This window comes from Motacilla alba, chromosome 8, assembly GCF_015832195.1.
Source record: "Motacilla alba alba isolate MOTALB_02 chromosome 8, Motacilla_alba_V1.0_pri, whole genome shotgun sequence".
Classification (NCBI taxonomy): domain Eukaryota; kingdom Metazoa; phylum Chordata; class Aves; order Passeriformes; family Motacillidae; genus Motacilla; species Motacilla alba.
In genome coordinates, this window is record NC_052023.1 from 26,684,488 (window position 1) to 26,708,723 (window position 24,236).

The following is a 24,236-nucleotide window of genomic DNA, read 5'->3' on the forward strand; positions in this document are numbered from 1 at the left end:
TGTACCCTCTGGCAGAGGGTGGGTGAGATGCTTCTCACACTGCTGCCCACTCCCTTGCTGCATTCATAGGGGTTATTTTGGCTTTTGGATGTGGTTTGCTCAGATAAGGCACCTCCACCCCACCTTTCTGCATATGTCATTGTTTGGGCAAGGAAAAAAATAATAAAAGCAAGAAAAAGCAGAAAAAATCTCTTGCCGAGGAGCGACCCCGAGTCCAAGACAACCTCTCCCCTCGCCTGGGGCAGGGCTGAGGGAGGGTGTCCCCTTCTTTCAGCTTCTTTTCCTCCCCTCTAGGTGACGGAGACGGAGGATGGAGGCGAGGTGGGAGCTACAGCAGGAGAAAACACGGGCAGGGACAGGGCAGGTGCTGTCCCAGCACCCCGAGGGCGGGAAGGGGGTGCGGAGGGGACCCAACGCCCGGAGGGTTGTGTCTCCTCCGCATCCCCTCCCCGCCAGCATCCTGGGCAGCGCCCGGGAGGGCGGAGGGAAGGGAGGGCGATGCTCCGCTCGGGGTTTATTAGATTGGACATAATCATCTTTAAATAAGGGCAGCCCCCCCTCCACACCCCTCCTCGAGGTGGGGGTGGGGAGCGGAGCGCCTCGGGGCTTTCTAGATAAGGGCGACTAACGCATCCCCCGCTCCCGCAGGCAGAGCCGGGCAGCGCCGGGAGCCGCGCAGGGTCCGCCGTGCCCCGGGAACCCCGGCTGCAGGCAGACAGGGGGTCCCCGCCGCGGTGCTCTCGCCTTCCTTCTCCTTCTCCTCCTCCTCTTCCTCCTCCTCCTCCTCTCGCAGGAGCAGAAGGGAGGAGAGCGGTGCCGGGGAAAAGTTGGGGGCAGCGGCTGCGGCGGGGGGCGGGGGACCGTGCCCCGGCGCTGCCGCCCGCCTGCCCCCTGAACACCCCATTTCCCCCGCGGCCACTCGCCCCCCACCTCCCAGCCCCCAAACTTCGTTCCCAAGGAGGATGCTGCGCGGCGGAGCCCCCCTGGCCGCGCTGCTGCTGGCGGCGCTCAGCCTGGCCCGCGGGGAGCCCCCGCCGGTGCCGGGCTGCGGGATGGAGGCTCCGAGCCGCCGCGCCGCGCCCCCGCATCACCCGTACGGGCTGTACCCGCAGGGTCCCGCCGCGCACGGGGCGCTCGGAGCTGCATCCCCGCGGGGCCGGAGACCGCGGGGAGCCAGGGGAGGAGGAGAAGAGCCGGAGGGCGAGGCGGACGGCCGGGGCCGGGGCCGGAGCCGGGGGGAGAGGCGGCGGGGCCGGGAGCCGCAGGTGCCGGACCCTCCCCGGGAGCGGCCGCTGCCCGCCCTGTACTTCTCGGGCGGCCGGGAGCAGCTGGCGGCGCGGGCGGAGGCGCTGCCCGCAGTCCCGCGGGAGGAGTTCACCCTGGAGCTGTGGGTGAAGGCGGAGGGCGGACAGAACAACCCGGCCATCATCGCAGGTAAACCCCGGCAGGGAGGGATGGGGACCCGACACCCCCCGACCCGCCGCAAACATCCGCACGGGGGACTCCCCGGCTTCCCCGCTCTGGCAGGTGATACCCCGCGCCCACGCCCGTGTTGTCAGCACCGCGGGCGTGGAATATTCCTCCTTCCCCTGAGACCAAACCCTAAACCATCCCCTCCCCTCTGTTCCCACCCGCCCCGTCCTCCCAGCCCGCCCCCCTCCCCCCCATCCCCCCATCCCGCCCCGACTCCATCTGGATTTTCCGTCTTCCTTCGCCGGGAGCTGGAATGTCCCTCTGGGTGACACGCTCCCCCCGATTCTCCTCCCTTCCCCGCAGCGCACCAGTCGCCCCTGCCCGGGGCACACCGAGGCGTTGCGGGGCTCCCGGCGGGTCCCGGGGCGGTGGCCGCACGGTGGCAGCCGCGCCGCGCTCACCGCCCGGCCCCGGCCCCATCCCCGCCCGGCCCCGGCCCCGAGCGCTCTGCGGAACGGCTGCGGGGCAGGGGGCGGCCCCAGGGAATTGTTCTACCCGTAAGTGCCCCCCTCAAGAGCTTGCTGAGAAACCGGCAAGGGATGAGCGAGCCCTGTGAGGAGCAGCTGAGGGAGCTGGGGGGGCTCAGCCTGGAGAAAAGGAGGCTCAGGGGGGACTGTGTTGCTCTCCACAACTACCTGGAAGGAGGGTGTAGTGGTCGTCTGTCTGTTCTCCTGAGTAACAAGTGATTGGACAAGAGGAAATTACCTTAAATTGTGCCAAGAGACTTTTACACGGAACGCTGAGAAAAATTTCTTCTCTGAAAGAGTTGTCATGCACTGAAACAGGCTGCCCAGGGAAGCGGTGGAATCACCATCCCTGGAATCGTTAACAAATGTATAGATGTGGTGCCTTAGGGACATGGTTTATTTGGGCTTGGCAATGCTGGGTTAACTGTTGGACTTGACCTTAAAGGTTTTTTTCCAACCTTAACGATCCTGTGCTGGAGAAGCTGTGGAGACAGAGAAGACTGGCACACAGGCACAGAGTGGGGCAGATGTCACCTCCTGTGGTGATGCTTCATTCAGCTGTGCCAGGATGGGTGTTTGTGTCTGGGTACAACTCGGCAGGGCAGTGCAGGGATGCTAGGAAGGGCTGGGAACAGATGGTACTGCCACAGTGTCTGGGGTCCCCACAGTGCAGGTTCCTGTGCTCATGTGCTGCCCCAGCCAAGCTGATTGGGGAATCCCTCTCTCTATCCCAGCTCTCCCTTGGCTTGTGATCATTCCACTGAACCTCCCTCTGCTTTGCCTGGTCCCTTTCATTGATTTGTCTCCTCAGTTCTAGGGCAATAACCACACCTGTGCTGTGCAAGAGGTAGGGGGGACGAGCTGGAGTCTGTGGCAGAGGGGAAAAACAGCTCTGTACAAGGAAACCACCAAACTCCCTAGCATCCACCCCTCTGTCCGCCTTTCCATCGGCATCCTCGATGCCCCCCTGCTGGCAGGCAGCACCTTGGGATGCATGGAGCACAATTCCCAGTCATCACAGCAGCAGCACGGCTGTTTGCATCTGGAGGTCTGGCCTGCAGGTGCTGGGGTTTGAATTTCCCAGCTAGCCAGCAGAGGTTTTTTTATTACTATTTTTCATTCTTTATTTCTTAATTTCCTTCTGGAGGGTGGGACAGTTGTTCGGGCTGAAAGCACCACCCGTGAGCACTGGCATTCACTCGAGTACTATCCCCCAGCTTCCCTGCTCCAGGGCTTGAGTCAGCCCCAGGCACCTCCGGCTGTCTGAGTCACTGCTCACTTCCCACTGTCTCCCTGTGGTTGGGACCAAAGGGCCTGGGAGTGGGTGGCCAAAGGGGGCCAGCCCAGTGCTGCTGGCACTTTGTGTGAGCAGGTGACAGAAGCAGCTGCCAGCCCTCGGCAGGTGCCGAGTCTGCTTCTGATCTGCTGCTCCTGCTCTGTGGAAAGAGAGGCGACTGAGCATGAGGTCATCCAGAGGTGTGGAGGAGCTGGAGAGGCTCCAAGTGTCCATGTGTGAGGGAAGGCAGGAGGAAAGCAGGGCAGAGCTGAGCTCTTCCAGCATCAGTGCCTGGGAAGCAAGGGCAGGCTAAGCAGCTCTGATCATGGAAAGCAAGCTGTCCTGTCAGCTGGTGTGGCTGCTGCTTGGACTGAAGGCTCAGGAGTCACTGTTTTTTTCCCCTAGATGCCACATTTTGCCTCAGGGCCACCCTGGATGGGGTTGTTCATCCTTCTTAGTCATTCCTTCATGGGGGGATTTCTGCTGGAGTATAACCTGCCACAGCCGCTCTTAGGGAAGGAAACTGGTTCTTCTTCCTTGTCCTGCTCATTTTGGGCAGCAGATGAGAGTCCTTTCATGTGATGCTGTATCGTTTTCCACCTTTTTTGTCTCCCTTCCATCTATGCCTGCTCTGCTTCTGGAGAACCCCAAGGAATTTCCCTTTGTGCCAGGCTGAGGTTTGTTTTTACTCAGATTGTAGATGATTTTGTTGGGTCAGATCCTTCACCAGAGACCATATAAAACATCTGCCGTGTTTAAATCCAGATGTCCTCTTTGGGTCCCTGAGCTGGTTCCCACTGCATGCCCTGAGGGTTGACCGTGACTAGAGGCTCCTGGCCCTTGTCACACCCTCTGGAGCTTTAGCAGCCGATTTCCTAGAGTATCTGGGTCTCAAAGCATGAGACTGAAAGCTATTCCTTGTGCTGCAAAACTCCTGGCCCCAGTGGGAGAGACTGCTTTCAGTGTGGTCCTTACAAAGGGGCACACTTGATCTCTTCGTGGGCTTTTTCTCCATGACCTTCCCTGGCAGGTACCTTCCTCTTCAAATTTTTTTGCACCGTTACCGACAACTCTTGTTTCACTTCCCAGAGGCAATTCCCCTAAGGCACAGGTGAGCAGCCTAAACCAGGCTAGAGCTCCTCTTTCCTGCCTGAGGTATCAGAGGCAGAGTTGTACTTAGAGCTGCTGAGGAGATACCTCACACTTCTTCTACAAACAGCTTTCCCTTCTGGTGAGTTGCCTCAGGACAAAATGCCAAGCTCCTTGGCAAACTCTGGGGTCTTCAAACTGCTCCCCTGCTGATTTCTCATGAAGGCCCTTGAGAGATGTCAGGACCTGGTGCTAGACATTTTTTGTTACACTATTCTGCAGTGGTCGCTGGCTGTGGGACATGCTGCTCTGCCTGCAGAACTTTCACTGCTGCTGATGTGGAGATGTCATCCCTGGCCATGCCTAGGATGCACCAGCTGCTGATTTACTGATTTTCTTCCCCTGTTGTAGAGCTGGCTTTGGCCTTACTTACATCCCTTTGAGGACTTGGATGAAGTCCTTATACCTGGGCTCACTTAAATTTCTTTTGGCCAGTGTTGAACTCATCAGGCACTGCCAGACATGGCTTGGCTCCAGCATGGGCTTGTGAGGGTGATAGCTTACACTCATCCCAGGGGCTGTTCCACCCCTGCTGCTGTTTTTCCCATTTTTGTCTTGGGGTTTAATCAAATTTGGGGCACTCTGAAATAATTTCAAGGTGAACTGCATGAGTTTTCCCAAGCGAGAAGGTACCAAGCCCTGTTTCCTCAACCCCAGTGAGGACCAAAAGATGGTTTTCGAGTGTGCAGGTCTCAGTATGTTTCAGCCAGCACCCAGCCCAAAAGTACTCTCCAGCTTTGCCTTCTCACTTCTGCAAGGTTCCTTTGCTGGCCTCCTGCTTTTTGGCTTCTCCTGGTCTCAGCTTCCCCTGGTCTTTGTGCTTCCCTTTCACAATCCACCCAAAAACAAGAGCTGGCCAAAGCCCATCCGCCCACGGAGGCTTTGTGCGAGGCTGCCTTTGTAGTGAGCAGGGACAGGGATCCATGCCCAGGGTGGTGACGGCCGTGGGATGGTTTAGAGGCCACCACCCATCTCGCCCTTGGTGAAAGTGATGGATGGAGGGAGGGATGCTGCTTCCTGGGGTGCAGCAGGGCTTGATGTGGCCTTTTGCCAATCGTCTTTATAAGGGGTGTAAACGTGGGGTCATGGTAACCTGGCTTCAGACACATCCCCTGGATGAGAGCCAGGAGATCCTGCTCCTCCTGGAGCTCCTTCTGTTCTTCACCTCTGCTTCTCTCTACTGGCCTCTTCACAATTCTGGCAGCAAGTGGGGCATCCACAGGGACAGGCAAGACAGTGGCACAGGCAGGAGTGCTTTGATTTGGACCACAAGGTCCTGATGCCACGAGGATGGGCAGGCAGTGTATGTGATGGGAATGGCACAGTGAGGGGCAGGAAAAGCAGGATGGAGGATATGAAATACCGCAGCAGGAACATATAAAGAGTCTCTGGGCATGGCAGCAGGTTTTATCAGCACTGGGACACTGTTTGTAGGGGTGATAAATGGGAGACCAGGGTGTCCCCAGAAGACACCACTGGTCGCTCAAAGAGTGACTTCAAGCTCATTCACCTCAGCCAATGACCTGCATGAGCACCCTGGCTGTGGTGGTTTAGGAGCCCAGAGGCATTTATATCAAGCAGCAGGTCCCTTTATCCTTGACAGTGTTTAAGTGCCTTATGGCCACTGATTCCCAATGGCATTCCGTGCCTGAAAGCCTCTGGCTCTTTGCCGTGGGCACTCAGCAGTCTGGGGGAAAGTCAGCACAGCTCCAGGTCTTGCCCAGCCTAAAACAGGTTTGCAGCATGCTCAGGCACAGAGGGGGAGGCTTTTCCTGGGAGTGGATTTGTGTTCAGGTGACCTTAGGGGCTGAGGAGTGCACTCGCCAGGCTGGAGGCAGCACAGCCCTCTCCCGCCAGCACTGGATGCATGACTGGGAGGGAAACTGGAGCATAAACGAGAGCTGTAAATCTGTCTGGAAGCTGTTGGGGAAGCAGTCCCTGGAGGAGCTTGTATTGCTTTGGGTTGCTGTGCTCTAATTCTTAAAAGCTTTGGCTCACAGATAAAAAGCTTAGCCTTTAATCCCATCCCGCCAGAGCACTCCTACAGAGAGCAACTCAGAAACACCTCGCTCTTCAGCCTCTCCTCCCATCCACGCTCTTCCTCCCCTCTCCATCCTGCCTCTCTGGCTCTGCCATTCTTCCTGGCTGCTCCACCTACTCATCCAAATGATTTGGAATGGGGGCTGGGGTGTCACCCCTGGCAGAGCACCCACTGCCCAGCCTCTGACCACCTTCACTTACCTGCTGCCGAGGACCCAGCCTGTGCTCCAGGGAGGAGTGGTGACGCTCTCCGGTCCTTACCAGCTGTCCTCTCTCTCTCCATCCCTGTCCCCGACCTGCTGCAGGTGTCTTCAACAACTGCTCGCACTCAGCCAGCGACAAGGGCTGGGCACTGGGTATCCGCGCCCTGCAGCTCGGTGGCAAGAAGGACGCCCGCTTCTTCTTCTCCCTCCGCACGGACCGGGCAGCCAGTGCCACCGAGGTGACCTCCCACGACCGCTACCGCCCTGAGGCATGGACACACCTGGCCGCCAGCTACGATGGGCGCTGGATGGCCCTCTACGTCGATGGGGTGCGGGTCGGCCGTTCCGGCGGGCAGGAGGGACCCCTGCACAGTGCCTTCATGTCCTCCTGTCACACGCTGCTGCTGGGAGGGGATGCCTGGGGGACCACCCACACTTTCCGGGGACACCTGGCTGGGCTGGCCCTGTGGCGTGGTGCCCTGTCCCAGTCCCACCTCCAGCGTTCCTTTCTAGAGGAGGTGCCTGGGGATACGGCAGGGCTGGCTCTGGCCGCTGGCTTTGCCACCCCGGAGGAATGCTGGATGCCTTTCCGGGAGGGTGCCTTCCCCCAGCAGTGGGTGCTGCTGTCCCCACCGGCCCCCATCCTGCGGCCGCTGGGCCCCCCTGGCTGCGGGCAGACTGCCTGCGATAACGTGGAGCTGGTGTCCCACTACAACCAGCACTGGCCGCTGCGCAGCTGGAAGGTGGTGCGGTACCGCGTGGTGAACCTGGCGGAGGACGACGGCGGGCGGCCGACGGTCAGCTGGGAGCAGATTTGGCGGCAGCACCGGGCTCTGAGCGAAGCTTTCCAGCCCTACAACATCTCCTGGCAGCTGAGCTTGCTGGAGGTACACAACTCCTCTCTGCGCCGCCGCGCCGTCCTCCTGGGCTGCGAGCCCAGCAAGGTGGGCAACGAGCGCTGTGACCCCGAGTGCGAGCATCCCCTCACCGGCTACGACGGCGGCGACTGCCGAAGGCCCGGCCGCTGCTTCTCCTGGAAGCGCCGCGACGGCGTCTGCCACATGGAATGCAACAACATGTTGGACGACTTCGATGACGGCGACTGCTGCGACCCGCGGGCCACCGACGTGGCCAGGACCTGCTTCGACCCTGACTCACCCCAGCGGTAGGCGTGGGGCTTGTGGGGGGTGGTACGTCAAGGGATGGGATGCACCCTCTCCCCAACACCCGCTCTGCGCCTGGGTATTGCTTCCGACCAGTGGCTTTCCAGTGTGGGAAGGCAGAGGGGTGTTTTCCCATGGGATGGGTGTGTTTGCCATCGAAAGAAGTAAATCCTATGGTGTGACATGGCTCCCTTCTGTGAAACCCTGCCAGTGAGTGTTTTTCCCTCAGGGACACTGCTCCCCCCTGCCCAGGGGAATTCCCAGTGCAGAGCTGCCAGCCTCTGTTTACATGCCAGTGGGAATGTGGGCATCCCAGGGGTGGGCAGACCAGCCCGTGCAAAGGATATTGCTTACCCTGACCCCCTGCATGGCATGTAGTTGAGGAATTGCTGCCCTTTCCCACCATCCTTTGATGTGTCTAAAGTCTGATTTCCTAATTTGTGTTCAAAATGCCTTTTCTTGATTGCTGGAGTGGGGAGAAGGAGGCAGCCCAGCAGCGTTAGATGTGAGGTGCAGGATTTGGAAAGGTGTGGGTAGGTGTGCATAAGCCTTCCTGAATCTTGCCCATAAGGAAATTCCCTTGGTTGGAGGAGGATGTGTGCCTTTACTGTGTGCTGCAGGTGCAAAATACCTTGAAAATCCCCGTGGACTAAAACCCATGGAGCATCCACATGCTGTGTTAGGGGGCCCTTGCTCTCCCAGGGGTCTTTGGAGTCAGCAGCAAGGCGGGGGGATGAAGAGGAAGACCCATTCACATGATGGGGGACCCCGGGTTGTTTGGAACAGTGTCCTGGGTGCAGTCGGTGACTTGCACCCACCTGCTCTCCTTGCTGGAGCCTCTGAAGTGCCGACAGCCCTGTTGATGGCTTCCAGCCCTCAGGACTCTGCTAAATGTACTTTCTGTATGGAGATGGGGAAGAGGAAAAAAAAGTCATGGCTTTTCCTTTTTTGTTTCTGTCCCAGTGTCAGAGAAAACTCATTTGCTGCTGTTTTCTCCTGGTGACAGGCAGAGGTGCCCACTGGAGCAGGAGGGGTGCAGCACAGATGGCAGCATCTGTCAAGAAAAGTTACAAGGGAGGGTTTTAGGGACACATTTGCCCTTTGATCTTCTTTCTCCTTCGCTTTTCTTTCCCTGGGCCGTGGGAGCAGATAGGCTGTGAGCCATGAACCCCTTTTCCCTAAATCTGCTTCTTCTCTCTGCTCCTTCCCAGGCAGGGAACAGAGGAAGGAGGCATCTCTGCTTGGGCAGTGGTGATAGAGAGGAGCAGCACTTTCCCTCCTCCCTTCCTGAGTCCTTCTCACTCATCCTTAAGTTGCCTGAGAAAACCCAGGAGGAGGACGGGGAGCCTTTCTTCCAGTGCATCCCAGTGGCACAGAGAGGCATCACACCGTGTCCCTGCCCAAGCCACCCTCCCCAGATGTTTTCCCACCTCTGGAAGTCTCTTTGGTGACCATTGCCACCCTGTGACCACCTGTCCCCTTGTTTCCCATGCTGTGAGCCAGCATGGAAGTGCTTTCCTGATTATGGAGCAGATGAAAAGCTTCCACAACAACTCTCCTCTTGTGGTGGCCATCAGCACCCAGCACCACTTGGCCTTGGCTTTGGCAGGGCAAAGGCTCTGTCCTTGCCTGTGTGCAGTTAGAGAAATGTTTTCATCCTCAGACAAGAAGGGCTCCACCTTAAATTGAAAAAGGCCAAATTTTTGCTGGTATGAATCAGGACTTCCATTTGTCAGGATTTTCCCCTGAAAGTTGGGAAACAAAACAAAACAGAACAAAAAAACCCCTTGCTTCTGTGGGAAAGGAATGGGAAAATGGGAACACTAGGGAAATAACAAATCTTTTGCAATTTTCTTTCCGCAGACCTCATTGGTCTGCACAGAGAACAAGAATGATTGATTGTAGGCTAAACTCAGAAAAATGAAATCCAGTGTGCCTGGCATTTGGGAAATGAGGGGGCATGGGTTGAATCCTGCAGCCACTGAGGTCTTCTGAGCTGCTTTTGGCTGGCTTCTTCAGAGATCACAGGAAAAAGGAGTCATTGAATGGTTTGGGTGGGAAGGACTTTTAAGTGCATGCAGTTCCACCCCTCCTGTGATGGTCAGGGACACCTTTCACTAGACCAGATTGCTCAAAGCCCCGTCCAGTCTGGTGATGCTGGTGGGCATCCACCCTCCCTGTGCTCATCCCTACTGAGGATGGTTTCTGGGGAAGAATATATCTGTTCGTGGGAAAACCGCTTGGAAAATAGTAGGTGTTTGGGAAAAACTGAGGTGAACTTGTGCTTGCCAAAGAGCGTGGCCAGGTTTGTGGCGTTGCCCCAAAATTGGTGGGTGAACCCCAAGACACAGAAGCAGGGGACCTCAGCCTGGGGGGTTTTGTTCAGGCAGAGCTGAGTGCTGCTGCGTTTGCTGTAAGGTATTGTAGTTAAATGAGCAGGGCAGCTGGAGAACTTACAGAAGGATTTTTAGGGTGGAAGCCAAAACAGAAGAAATAACGTGAAATAAAATTTAACAAACTGCAGAAAGGCAGCACGATAGGAGCCAGGTGCTGTGATGCAAACAACAGCTTTGGGTCTGTAACTGAAGGAGAGCAAGCTGGCTGCTGCTCACCCAGACGTCTGTACTTCCTCATACCTGTGCCAGAGCCCAGGAGGGAGCTGTGGCTTTGGGACAATCAGGAGAGAGGGAACACCCACTGCAGGTGACCTCTGCATCTCCTTGCAGATCTAGATGGCAAGACCAAAAATCTTAGGATCTTTTTTCATGGGTTAAATAATCTCTATTTCATGTCAAGGCTTTCTCAAAGAGTGATTTGTATGTGCACGCTTCTTACTACAGCCAGAAATAACTGAATTGAGAAAGTCAGAGTGAGATGCTGTGCAATTTCTTACCAGCACTGTAGACAGATTCAATATATTTTGGTGAAGGGTCTCAACACCACGTCTTGTCCTTCACAATTGTAAGCACTCAAGCGGAAGCTTTTTCCATCTTAACACATTTCTGATTTAAAATTCCCTCTTGGGCTGCAGCTTAGAGAGAGGTAAATTAGAGGAAAAAGCTGAGGAACAGTGGTGGGTGGCTTCAGTGCTTCTTAGCTGGTGAACTTCTCATTATAATTCCAGGGCTACAGCTGGTGCCAGCTTATACCCTCACCCAGGGGAGGGAAATGAGATTTGGAAAGAAGGATTTTTTTTTTTTTTTACAAGGGTATTTAGTGACATGACAAGAGACGATGGGTTTAAGCTGAAGGAGTCAGGTTTGGATTAAATATCAGGAGGAAATTTTTCCCTGTGATGGTGATAAGGTCCTGGCAGAGGTTGCCCAGAGAAGCTGTGGCTGCCCTGTCCCTGGCAGTGTTCAAGGCCAGGCTGGATGGACCTGGGATCCTGGAGAGTGTCCCTGCCTTTGGAAGGGCAGGAATGAGTTGATCTTGATTGAAGGGTTGGAATGAGTTGATCTTTAAGGCCCTTTCCAACCCACTCCATGCCAAGGTTCTGTGGAAACTCTGGTGGGAATGGAGCCAGCTGTGGCTGAGGCAGAAGCCAGGGTAAGGGCTGGTGCTGAAATGATATCAGTGGGCACTGACCCACACTGCTGAGTCCCTCCTGCACCTGCTCTGGTAGCACATGGAACCAGACAAATCCTACTGTGCCATGAGACAGCTGGGCCACCACCCACAGGTGAAACCCACCAGTGGGACTGTGCATTTGTGGCAGGAGGGAGACTTAAGCAAGAACTCAGGTGGAGAGCTGTGTGCAGACATCCCTGCAAGGCAGCCGAACAGGAGACACGGGAAGCAAGTCACAGACTTCCCATTCACCCTTGGTCCACCTTATGAGGAACAAGGGCACAGGCAACATCAGGAGAGTTACTGACTGTCATCCTTCACCCAGTTTTATCTTGACTTGAAGCATTTTCCAGGAGTTGCTGGCAGTCCAATGTCGGGGTCTGGAGTAAAATTTGCCTTAATTTTCTGCAGGCTCTCATCCTCTTGCAGAGCTTGAGTGCTGTGTAATTGGTGCTCTTGGAAGGAAAGCAGCAACAGCTCATTAGCAGCAATTAACACTCAGCGAGGGTCCCCCTCGGGCACTTAGTCAACGAGAATCTGGTGTGTGACACAGTTAATGTGAAAAGAAAAACCGGAGGGGAGTCTGGAGAGCAAAGTGGGTAAGGGCAGAGCTGCTGGGCCTTTCATCTTGCTGCCCAAAGTAATGGCAGAAATAACCAAAGTGACAAAAGGAGGTGAAAAATGATGAGGTGTCTCCAGGCTTGGGGGCCTCTGCTGGGATGACCAAAGCTGGGATGTTAAAATGTACCTGATTAACTGGACACTTTATGGGCTTTAACGCAAGCTTAGCTGGCCTCCCTCCTAAGGGACTGGTGCTTAATTGGGTTAGGGCTGCTTGGGAGCCTCCTGCAGTTTAAGCCTTGCCTTCAAAAGCTGGTCCAGATTAACCTCACTAAAAGTCTCTGGTGGACAACCACGAGAAAGAAGGTTTGCTAGTGTGGAGATAGATATTCTCTGATTGGAGAGTATTTGGCATGTTACCCCTGCTTAGTTGCAGGAGCCCAGCAGTGGGGTTTTGCTGCCAAGAGAGAGGACTTGGGATGGTGTGAGACTGCATTGCTGTGGCAGAGGAGGGGGTGATGGGGGCTCCAGCATGGAGACCCCCTCTAAGGCAGGCACACCAGGGTCTGACTCAGCCCGTCCAACTGGAGGACAGTGGGATTGTGGAAATTACTTCTTTCCAGAAGGAAATAACTAAGTACTAAGGTGCTGCCCTCCAAGGGCCTGTGCAGGCTCTCAGGAGCACTTTCCGAAGGCAGAGGGCTCCATGTGATACCCCCTTCTGGTGGTGTCAGGGTTGTGTTACCCTGTGAGGCTGGAAGAGCAGCTCGAGAGTGTAGAGGTGTTCAGCTATGAGGGGAGTTCCCAGTCCCATCTTGTTGATGTGCACAAATCTTCCCTGCTTTTTTTTTCAGGTGGTAAACTAGGAAATAAAATCACAGTAAAGCACTTCTTTTCTTGCCAAGGTAGAAAGTTCAGGGGTTAATTTCCAACGAGCCTCAGCGGGAGGATGAGTCTCACTCACTCCCATCAGCCTTCCTGTGAGCATGGAGCTGCCAGGCAGCGAGTTCCTGGAGGAACCTGCTCGGTTCCCCCAGGGGTGACCACATCTCTGTGGGAGAGGGAGAACATGATCTGCGTGTGAGCGAGGGCACAGGACCCCTGCCCAGTGGCTGTAGGCAGCCCGGGTGCTTTTGGGGAAAACAGCTGTCCCAGATGTGAGCTATTGTTCTCGAAAACACCACCGACTCGGGGGCTCACTCGAGGGGGGCCGATTGTGTTGGGATGGCAATTGTGAAGGAACAGCGTGTGTCCCATGGCTGGGAGGGGTCACTCTTTGTTAGGCCTCCCCAGGGCTCCTCCTCATCCTACTGTAGCCTTGCCTGTGGGTGGAGGACACCAGCCGAGGCCCTGGCCAGGCCGTGAGACCCCAGGAGCCGGGGTGGCAGGAGCTTGGCAGCCATCGGAGGGACACCCGGCGGCTGGAGCTGACAGGGTCTCTGGGATGATTTAATCTGCCTCGGGTTGGCAGCCTGAGCTACAACCAGGGGAGTCTTTAAGTGAACATACTGCTCCTAGTTTTCCTTGGCCCAGCCAGCACTGTTATTTAGGAAATCAAATTGCCCCTTTCCAGAGGGCAGTGGGGTGAGAGGGAATGAGTCCAGCACCACCCAAACCAACTGAGATGGTGTGAAGCAGAGGACTTGCTTTGGAGGCTTTAAGAAGGATGAGGATGCTGAATGTTTGTGACTGTTGCCTCTCATGGGCTGTGCTTGTTATGAGAGGCAGCCTTGGTTTTATTTTTTTCATTTAATGTATGATTGTTACACTACAGCATTTCCCCAACAAATTATCTCATGTCCTTTTTATATCTGTGAGGAAGGCATTTTTAGAACACTGGCTTGTGCACTTCGTGCTCTGGCTGGGACACCCAGTTGCCTGGATCTAAAAAAAGTTGGAGGCTTGGGACTTGGTTTTACCCTAAAAAAACCCAACAAAACAAACAAAAAAATACATAGAAAAAGCAAGTTGGAGATGTTTAGCTAGAACAGATTTCCTCTGTCTCAATCCCTTTCCCTACCAATATCATGGTTTTAAGATTTTGCCCTTCAGTGAGAAGTTTAGGGTGAATGTAGCAAAGTTTTGGATCTTTTGGGAAGACTAGACATTGCCATCGTGGTGAAGAGTGCACGAGGAGGGGCTTATTGACCACAGGGCTGTGTGCTTCTTCTTGAGCAGTTATCTTAATGCCCTGGGACCATCATCCTTGCTCAGCAAATTGATCCACTGCCTGCCTGTTAAAGCATTCCTATCCTGCCAGTGCCCAGGAATCTGAACAGAAGTGACAGGCCAGGGACTGGAAGGGTGGCACCCTGGTCTTCTGCCACCCTTTTATTGCCTATGCTGCCCTGCTGGTGGATGGGGATGCCCATTGCAGCTGGCTGCAGGCTTGTCTGGCACCAGCAGAAATCCTTCCCCAACCTTGCAGTGTTTGTGGTGCCTTTTCTGCTGCCCTGTTTGTCAAGGAGGCTGGATGAAGAAGAGAGACTGATTTTTTTTTTTACCTCCTTGTCACTTTGGCTGTTTCTGGAGATGGCCTCAAGCTCAGGGCTCTGCCTTTTGCATCCATGCAGAAACCAGTTTGTGGTCTGGCCCCTCCATCAGCCATGCCTTCTGTCAGGAGGTGACCAAGCTGCCTCCTGATACACCTCAGTCCATGTTTCTCTCCAGCCTTGACTGATTCCAGCGCAGATTTCCACACAGTCCCTCTGCTGAGGCCTGGTGCTGAAGGTGATGTGCACCAGTCCCAGCTCTTTGGCTTTAGGCAGCTTGTGGCAGATCCTCACTGCCACGTGTGCTGTAGGGTCACCTTCACCATCTCACCCAGTCCACTGGTCTCCCTCTTTCCCTATAGCTGAGCTCTATCCCGTGGAGCAGGGTGCTGTGAGAGAGGAGGAGACATTTGGGAAGAGCAGGACACTTGCTTTCCCTTGAACAGCAGTGAGATGTGGGTGCCTCACTTCTCTGAGCTCCTGTGAAAACCCTGCACAGCAGAGGTCACATCTTTCAAGATGCTTGCAAACACCTGCCTGTGCTGGGGGCAAAGGTAATCATCAGCCAGGGAAACTGAGGCACAGAAGTCATGGACATCTTCCCCCACTCATGCAGCAATGAGGTGCTGCCGTTAGTGCTGGCATCTGGCCCTTCTGCCTCCCAGCTCCTGGGTAGGGAGGAGAGGCATTTAATGAAAGGAGATGAAGCTTCTCTGTCCTGGCTAAACACAAGGAGAAAAGTTGCAGCGTTCCCCTCTGTCTGGAGGGCTTTAATGAGCCTGCTGGCACTGAGACACTGCTCAGCCATGTGCAGCCCATGCAGTGGTGGGGCAGGAGAACTGCACCCCCTGGGGTTATCCCCTCTCCCATACCTCGGCAGATTGTGAATTGCACTATAAAAATTGATAGTGAAATTTGGGTTCCTGGTGACCCTAAGCTGTGTTCCAAAAATGTAAGTCCTCCCTAAGCCTGGAACATTACTTTGTTGTAGGCAAAAAGTAAGATAACTGATGTACAGATCTGTTCTTGTAGCTTAGGTGGGACAAGGCTGATCTGTGCAACCTTAGGCAAAAAAGACCTGTAAAAGTTTGTCCTGGCCTGGGTTTTTTTTCTCATTTTGCTTAGAAACAAACAATCCAGACAGAAAGGGAACCATCCCTGACTTTGTTTAGCTTGGAACAGGCTCTAGAATAACTTGCCACCGTTGAGTCCTGCCTCCCAAAACCACACAGGGCTGCAAACATATTTCTGCATTTCCCCTGCTGCTTCTTGCTTGCCCTCTCTCCCACACACTGTGTAACTCCAGCCAGCTCTGGCCATGCCAAAGGAAGGTGAGGGCTTACCCTGTGCTGTGGATAGCACGTGTCTCCCAAGCTGCTGGTGGGTGCTGGAGCTGGGATGCTGCCTCGGCTGGGCTTTGGAGGGCAAGGCTGGACTCCTCTCTTTCCTGACCTGCTGCTTCACTGCCTTTCTCCCAGGCAGAGCGCTTTTTCTTCCCCTCCATGGTTCCAAACTAGATCTTCAACTCATTCTTTTGAATTTTTTTGACTAACTCCCTGCAACTACAGCTCTTTTCATGGTGTCAAGGATGATGTCTATGAGAAGCTCTGGCTGCCCCATCCATGGAAATGTTTAAGGCCTGGCTGGACAGGGCTTGGAGCAACCTGGTTTAATGGAAAGCGTCCTTGCTAATGGCAGAGGGGTGGAATGAGATGGTCTTTCAGGTCATTTCCAACCTAAACCAACCCATGATACTTGAACATGGAAGTGGGAGATGCATTACTGTGGTTGGAAGCCTGTGGGGAGCTGCGGTGTTTGTCTCCTTTGCTTATTCCACTGATGAGGACAAGAGGCAACAGTCTGTGGCTCTGAACTCTCTAAGTGCTGCTTCACTGTATTTTTGCAGGGGAAGGTTAGAGGGATCAGGAGAACAGATGTCCCTTTGAAATTTGTGAATTTTCAGGTTCTTGGGGATTTTTTCTGCTTTATTCTAAGGGATCTTGCCATGACCCTCACCCAGCCCTGCCGTAGCTGCACACGTCCTTGGATCTCTTCTTTGTAGTGGCTGAACCCACAGTTTGGTTTCAAACAGGTCAAAATCTTGGGCCTCTGCGTTCCTGCAGCCTCACAAAAAAGGCAGCCACGAAGGAGCTGCTCCAGTGATGGGAAAAAGGAGGAATGACCACAGCCTTGTGCTTGGTAGACCTTGGAGGGCTTTTGGGGATGATAACCCTTAATACATGCCCTAGTTGGAGCAGGGGGGCTTCAGTCAGTGCTCACAGGCTCTGTGGAATAAATATCAGGGTTTAGTCTGTCCATGGCTTCTTAACAATTAGTGCATTCCTTTGGAGTTCACTCCTGTTGATGTCTTTGATATGTGTCAACCCCAGACAAACCAAGATTTCTGCCTGGGAATTTCCCTGAAGGATGGTCAGCTGGGAGCCTGTAGGTTGAGTTTAAACCCAAGAGTCTGAGGCACACATGTCTTTTCAGCTCCCAAGGAGCTGTCCTGTGAGCAATGGGTGCATCATCCATGGGAGATGGTCCGTGCATGCTCTGCTCCCACCGTGGAAGCATCTGGGAGCCCGGCTGTTCTGAGAACTCTGCATCATTGCCTGGTCTAATGAAAGACATCCCCAGACCCTCCTGGGGCTCAGATGGGCCGCGTGCTTTAGGATGATCTCAGCCGTGAGGAAATGGTGAGCCTCTCCGAGGAAGAGATGGCCGTGATTCACTCGGATAGAAATAGAAAAGCCAAGCACGCAAATGGAGACTCCCTATTGACCAGGTTCCTGCAATTTAAATGGGTTTTTACTACCTATTCCAGTATTCATTTGAAAATCACACACATTTACTCATACACACTACAATCAGATTGTTTTTAAGCCATTAAGGCCCATTGGGTCAATAACCAGCATTTTCAAAAATCTATTAAATTCCCATTTCCGTGGAAATAGAGCTCTTACAATTGATCATGGCTACTGACTCCCATTAAAACAAACCCTAAATGCTATCAACTCCCCCAAGATGTAGAGCACTAAAAGACAGTTTGCCAGGCCAAATTTATCCCAGGGGAAAGTTGATGGCCCATTATGCTTAAGCAACATGAGAATTGTCATATAAGTCAGGAAGTTTATGGGACTTGCATGGATTTGTCTTCCCTGAGGGGTGAAAAGGAAGGTTCATGGGTTGAATCACTAGTGCTAACACAAGCTCAAAGCCAGACTCCTGCAGGAGCTTTTTGGGAACATTTAGCCTATTTGGAATTAAATTTCAAGTGTGTGTAGAGTTTGGTTGTTTGGCAGAAACAAATGATGCTTTAGGGCTGAAGTGCTGTAAGAAATGCTAAATTTGTGGACCATTTTCTTGGTGGCACAGGGTTTCCTGTGTTGCCTAGGTCTGCACAGCAGAGGTTCTCCAGCCCTCTGAACACCTCTGTGGCCTCCTCTGGGCTCCCCCTGACAGGTCCACATTTGCCTTATTCTGATAGCCCCAAATGCTGCAGCTTGGGACCCCCAGCTCTGGACCACTGCAGGTGGGGTCTCACAAGAGCAGAGTAGAGGGGAACGGGCAGTGGTTTTCAGGACATGCACCCAGGCTGGGGGAAGAGCAATGCAGAAGGAAGGGGTCCCACATCTTGGCTTGGCAGAGAAGCATGGGGAGCTTTGTGATCCAGCTGTCCTTTCAGATTAGGGCTTTGCTGCTTGCCATCTCTGGCAGACATCAGCAGCTCTCAGGCCGCAGGCTCGCTGCCGGCGTCAGCCCAAAGCTGCCGTGCCCCTTGGAGGAGAGGTCAGGCAGTCCCTGCAGAGCCAGAGGCCAGGCTTCCCTTGTTTGTCTCCCTTCATGCCTCCTTCAATCAGTTTCACTGCAGCCTTCTGCTCCCTCCCACAGCTCTGGATTTCTCTGCTGTGTGTGCCTGATCCAGCACTCCTTCCTGCTGCTGTCTCCCCGAGACCTCTCTTGTTGGGGATGATGTCTGTGCTATGGGGCCATGTCTTGATGCTTCCGTGAGGCCACTCATGGAGAACACACCCCTTCCCCTCCAACAATGTGGTGATGTTGGATGGTATTTGTGATGGGAGCGGAGGAGGCAATGAAGTGAATTGGTCCTTTCCTCCCTAAGAGAATTTAATTTGAGGCAAGTGGAGAGGAGCATGTGGGTTCCTGTTCCTGGATGGAGTGTAGACAGCTATCCCTAGAACAATTGTTGTAGGACTTTCTCTTACAGTGGGGTCTGTGTCATGCAGCAGGACCACTTGGGGTTACTGGTGGTTGGCCTTGGTGATTTTGGCTGTGCAGGACTGACTCCTCCAGGAGCTCAGGAGAGAATGACTACAGGTCTATCAAATAGCAACAACCATTAGCTTTTTTTATTTTTTTTTTATTTTTTTGAAACTGAAAAGCAACTTGAACAAAATTCTGGTGTCTGAGTCCCAGTGAGTATGTCTCCAAAACCTTACTTCCTCCAAAGGGCTGGTGGTAGCTCAGTACTATCTGGGAAGCCTGCACAGACACATGGAGATGTGCTGGGATTCCCAGCACAGCCATCCCCAGAGGCCCTTGGACAGGCTGTGGTGCCCATTATGTGCATGGCAGCAAGCTGCTGAGTGAGGCAGTGAGCCAGCCCTGCCCTCAGGGTACAAATATCACAGACCCAGTGTTTTTCTGTGATCCCAGCATTTGATGCACATGTGCACCCCGTTGGCACTGGTGTCCTGAGGGCGCCCACTATGGTGTGAGAGCACAGCTGGGGGTTAACCTCTCCTGAGGCTTATTCTCATGTATTCAGCACAAGTGGGGGACCATCCTCAGTTCAGACCCTAAAACATGAGTACCAACATGCAACCAGCCTTAAAATTGATCTCTGCCCTCTTGCCCTGCATGTAAGCTGTCAACAGAACTATAACAAGATCCAGAGAGGAAAGCAGCATGTGGCAGAAAAGCAAACAGTCTCTGGGCAGGCTGATAGGGAGGAATTAACACAGCTTTCCTCTAAAGCCAGGTGTCCTGCTCCGATGCCAGAGGCAAAGACAGCTCCTTGATGCCTGACTGTGGCTTTGCTCTGTGTTAAGGAGAACTTTGAATGGAAGCTGGCTTATGGAAGTCAGCTGTTATAATTGTGGAAGTCCTGTCAAATGCCTCTGAGCCAAGATCAGAGGGGCTGTCTCCAAGGGACATATTACAGTAGGGATCTGCTATTGACCTCCAAACCAAGATGATATGGCCAGCAAAGCAATATTTGAGTAATTTAAGCTCTGAGTCATCAGAACTTTGTCCTTCTGGGTGACTTCAATTACCCAGATATCTGTTGGTAGAATGATACAGCAGCTCACAGATCATCCATAAGTTTCCTGGAGTGTGTAGAGGACTGCTCCTCATGCAAGTGTTGGATGTGCCAGCCAGGAATGAGGCACTGCTGGACTTGCTACTCACAAACCAATCACACCTGGCTTGTAATAGCTTGGCTAGTGGTAGTTTTGCCTGCAGTGATCACAACATTGTGGATTTTGGATTCTGCTGCAGTGCTGGTGGTTAGTGCTAAGACAAAGGTTTTAGATTTTTGAAGAGTAAATTGCAACTGGCTCAAAGCTCATTTGGGAGGGATTCACTTCCATGCAGGGAGTTTTCAAGAGCACTCTCTTAGAACCACAAAAACAGTTCATCCCCTTTAAAGATAAGAGAACCAGGTGGGAACAAGACTTCAGAGAGAGGACAACCCGATCAGCGTGTCTCATTGTGATCCTTGTTCACCCTCTCAGACATCTCTGCACGTACCATATCTACTATTCAGCAGTCTTGTGTCCTGTGGTCAGTCCTTCTGGATCCAAGGTGGCATTTCCCCTACAAATGCACTACATCCACTGAGTTTTACCTATGAATGTTTGTATTTCTGCACTCTTCCCTTTTGCTTTTTGCCCCTTGCTCTATATTCCTACATCCCACACTTTTGGAGTTGGAACTTGTCACCTTCCCAGAGGTCTGTCATCCACCCAGTCCCACTGACACTTCAGCCCCCATCCAACTGCTGCCACCTTTTTTTTTTTCTTTTTTTTTGTCTTTATCTTGAGCTCTGCTCCACTACCATGTAGTTAGACTTGGAATAAAGGTGGGGACCATACCGTAATTTTGTCCAGGGATGCATCTCAATTACACTGAGCTTCAGCTTCTCAGCCGATCTGCTTCTTCCTTCTTTTGCCCTTATTTCTAAAAGGATCTTTAACTCTTTGTTTTCACTGGAGTCAGCCGAATTTCAGGGAATTCCATTTCCCTGACAGCTATGATGCAGCAGCATCTGCTGGTCAGTCCTGGTTTTCAATTCTTCATTCAAGACCTGTGTTCATCCCTCCATTTAAGTTGATCTGAATCCACTCATTACAAGTTAAGCCAAGTTTTCTTTCTCTCATCTGCTCTTTCATAATTTGTGCACTGCTCACCAAAACCAGGTCTAAAATAGCATTGCCTTTGGCTGATTCAGTGATGATTTAGTGAACAACTTTTTAGCCAACACTTCCAGGAATATCTGGGCCATGCCATTGTTAGCAGCACTTATTTTTCAGCCTATCTCAGGGCAAAATGCCCTGCAAGCTTTCTGGTCTAACACTGATGTTAATGTATTTCTTTCCCAAATCTGACCTCAGGAAGTTGCGTACTACCCTCTGACGTAACAGAGCTGTGTGCTAGCAATCTGCAGCCCTCTAGCTCCCTTTCCCCTGTAAATCTATTGTGGAAGGGTCACAGCCTTGAACTACAACGTGTCTTTTTAATCCCACCTGCAGCTTTTGCCGATGCAGCTCTCTGACCCTTCAGCATCTGCTACTGCTTCAGTCCCATGCTCACCCATGGACATTGAGAGTTACCTCTGAATCCAACAAGAATGGCTCATACATGAGGGAACCTCCTGATCCTGGAGGATCCTCTTTTGCCCTCTCACCCTCTTTGGCATCTTAATATTCAGCCACCCATGCAAAACTTAAACTGTCCTGCCAGTGATGGCTGCTCTTCTACTCGTGCTGTCAGTGCCTCAGAGGTGGATTTTTCCAGGCATGTCCAAGAACTGTGTGATATCCTCATCTCTTGTGGACTCAATTGCTCTTTGGCTGGAGTCCAGCACCCAGTGAAGTTGATGAAAGGCTCCTGAGCGCTACAGAGGGTATTATTCCATCAGTGTTGTGCTTCCCGTGATCCCAGGGGAATGTCTGGCTCTTTCTCAGCCTTCCCTTCCCATCTTGCATGTGTTTTGTATCTGGCTGTGTTACCAAAGCCTGTCCAGATGAGAGTCATTTGGATGTTACTGCCTTGTCAAGTTGTCATGATGCTGGCAGAGAATGTTTGTGGCGTACCAGCAGCGTGCTGGACTGGAGTCAGAGCTCCCAGACATGGTCATGGGGATGCAAATAGTCTCAGTAAGTACAGAAGGACTTAAAAACACAGCATCCCCCCAGCTGCATTAATGCCAGAACTTTTGGGGCAGGTAAACCCAGAGTATGAGGCAGCTGCAGTTATAGGAATGACCATCAGCCTCGTCTGGAAGCAGAGCAAGTAACTCATCTGGGCTCATCCTCTGTGCCAAGGTGGCACCGTGTTTATGCTTTGTGGTGGCTTTGTCTGCCTTTGGTAGAGAGGAAAGGAGGCAAGGCTGAGGTGTGATGAGAACAGGGATGAGGGTTCCCAAATTCTAGCAAGAAAGATTCATTTATGCAAGCAGAGAGCCCAGGTGTGGAGGCCCACCTATGTAGACCCCCTGCTGAAGGTTCACCATGAAGAGGAGTCCTTTGGTGGGCCAAAATGGAAGATATCCACTTTGGCTCACCATCTGGAGGAGCATCTCCCGTCACGGATGAATTTAGAGGGTCTGCTCTCCCAAAATGTTCACGCCACTTGGATCAGCACCTGTCTTCATGGACTGAGCTGGGACTCAGAGACAAGGTTGCTGTGTTTGTCATTAACCCTTTGCAGCCTCGGAGAAATGTTTTACCCACACGCTAAAATGTTACTGGCAGACTGGTGCTCGTTTCTGGGAAGTCTGAGGGATTCCTCATTTGTCAAGCAGAGGTTTGGGGGAAAAGGGAGCCTCTCTGCTTGCAGGAAGTAGGAAGAGGAATTTCCTTGCAGTGGTTGAAAGACATGAAAGCAGAGACAGGAATCCCCTGTGACTTCTTTAGGCTGTATGGTTAGCTGGAGCTGGCTGGGTCTCAAGTATTTTCCAGTTGTCCATGGAGGGCACTTGGACAGCTTCCACCCAACTCCACTCCCACATCCCCTCTGAAAGGTCTACAGGGAAAAGTCTCCTATTTTTGAATTGCAGTGGAATTCCTGTGGCATTACATGCTGCACCCTTTGCGGTACCCAGAGAATTCAGTTTGATTTATGGTACTGCAGGGGGTATGTGCCGGCCTTGCTTTTCATTTGGAGGTGCCATATTTTGTGTCTTGCTGGTCATGGCCCCTGTGGCCCCAAGGCTTCCTGTTATGGTGTAGCTGTCACTAAAAAGTGCCACTCTTGCCCCTCTTCTCCCATGTCCCGCTTGTTTTACAGCTTGACTGTGTTTTCTGCTGCCCCATGGATTAGCAGATCCTCTCCTCTCTTCCACCTGCCCACCAGCTATGGTCCTGTTGTTGCTTAGAGAAATTTGTGCTGGAAAAGATGCAACAGCTCTGTCTCTCCTGGGCATATCAAGTCTTCTTTGACCAAACCAGCTCAGAGCCTGACTTACAACCGTGGTTAGGAAGGTGTTGTCTCCCCCGTGGTCAGGACAAAAGTTTCCAAGGAAAAGCACAAGAAAAGAATGAGACTTCTCCAGGGAGGTCTGGGATCACGGGTGGAGTGTGATTTTTCAACTGTTCAGAAAGGGAGCTTTGGTTCTTTAGACTTTAATAAGGTAAGGTCTAGTGCAGTAAGAGTTTACCATGCAAATCTACTGCCATTTGATGACTTTCCCCTTTGATATGATGGGGTGACACAGGGATAATGGAGCAGGACTCCAAGAAGACAATTGTCAGGAAGCAATGGACATAATTGGGGATGTAAGAAATTTGGATTAGACAATGGGAATTTTTTTTAACTTGAGGATGCTTGAACACTAGAATGAGTTGCCCAGAAAGTTTGGGAAACCTCTTGTGGCTGTTCAGGCCCCAGATGACCTTGAACAATGTGATCTAATCACACCTGGTTTTGAACAAGGGGGTCGAAATGGCCTGTGGAGATCCTCTCGGTCTGCAGTGGAGTCTCTGACTCTACTGCTCTGTGGTGACACTCACTAAAGCTGCTCCATTTTCTTTTCCTTTTTTCAGCAGCAAGAAGCACCACAGGATGACAGCCCCTTGTTATGTCCCATACAAGTAAAACAGGATGCAGTGTGGTGCCTTAGTGTCAGGTCATCAAAGAGTGTCATTCAGCAGAACTTTGATCCAATATCACCTGCTGTAAGGGAATCCACCATTTCTGGGCTCACCCCTTCAAATACCATCATTTTGGATGGCGTTCATTCCCATACTCACATCTAATAATGTCATTCCATAGCGCTCCCCTCCCTAATCTCTCTCTACTCTTGCACATACTCTTCTTGCAAGCTTCACTCTTCCAGGGCTGCAAGTGCTCCCCCAGCTCCAGGTGGTATCTCCACACAGCTGGCTGCTCTTGGATACCCTTGGAAAAACATTGACTTTGAATCTGGCAAACCTATCTCTATCTCTTCTGTCCTCTACACCATTCTTTGGGGTTGGTTTTTGTTTTGCTTCTCAGCTGACAGCTGTACCTTCATATATCCTTCTGTCCTTCCTTTGTGCTTCCATGTTGGGTTGCAGTGCCCATCCTGCTGTAAATACCATCTAGTTTGTCTT

At 52.7% G+C, this 24,236-nt stretch overlaps 1 protein-coding gene across 1 annotated transcript in view; it reads left to right on the forward strand.

The window, feature by feature from the left end:
* The first annotated feature begins 962 nt into the window (after positions 1–962).
* The window catches only part of PAPPA2 (pappalysin 2), an 89,198-nt gene continuing 65,924 nt past the window's right edge, over positions 963–24,236 (forward strand). Inside the window, exons 1-3 of the mRNA XM_038143691.1 lie at positions 963–1,093; positions 1,244–1,434; positions 6,711–7,773. Of these exons, the coding sequence (XP_037999619.1) occupies positions 963–1,093; positions 1,244–1,434; positions 6,711–7,773 (1,385 nt within the window). The remainder of the gene's footprint in view (positions 1,094–1,243; positions 1,435–6,710; positions 7,774–24,236) is intronic.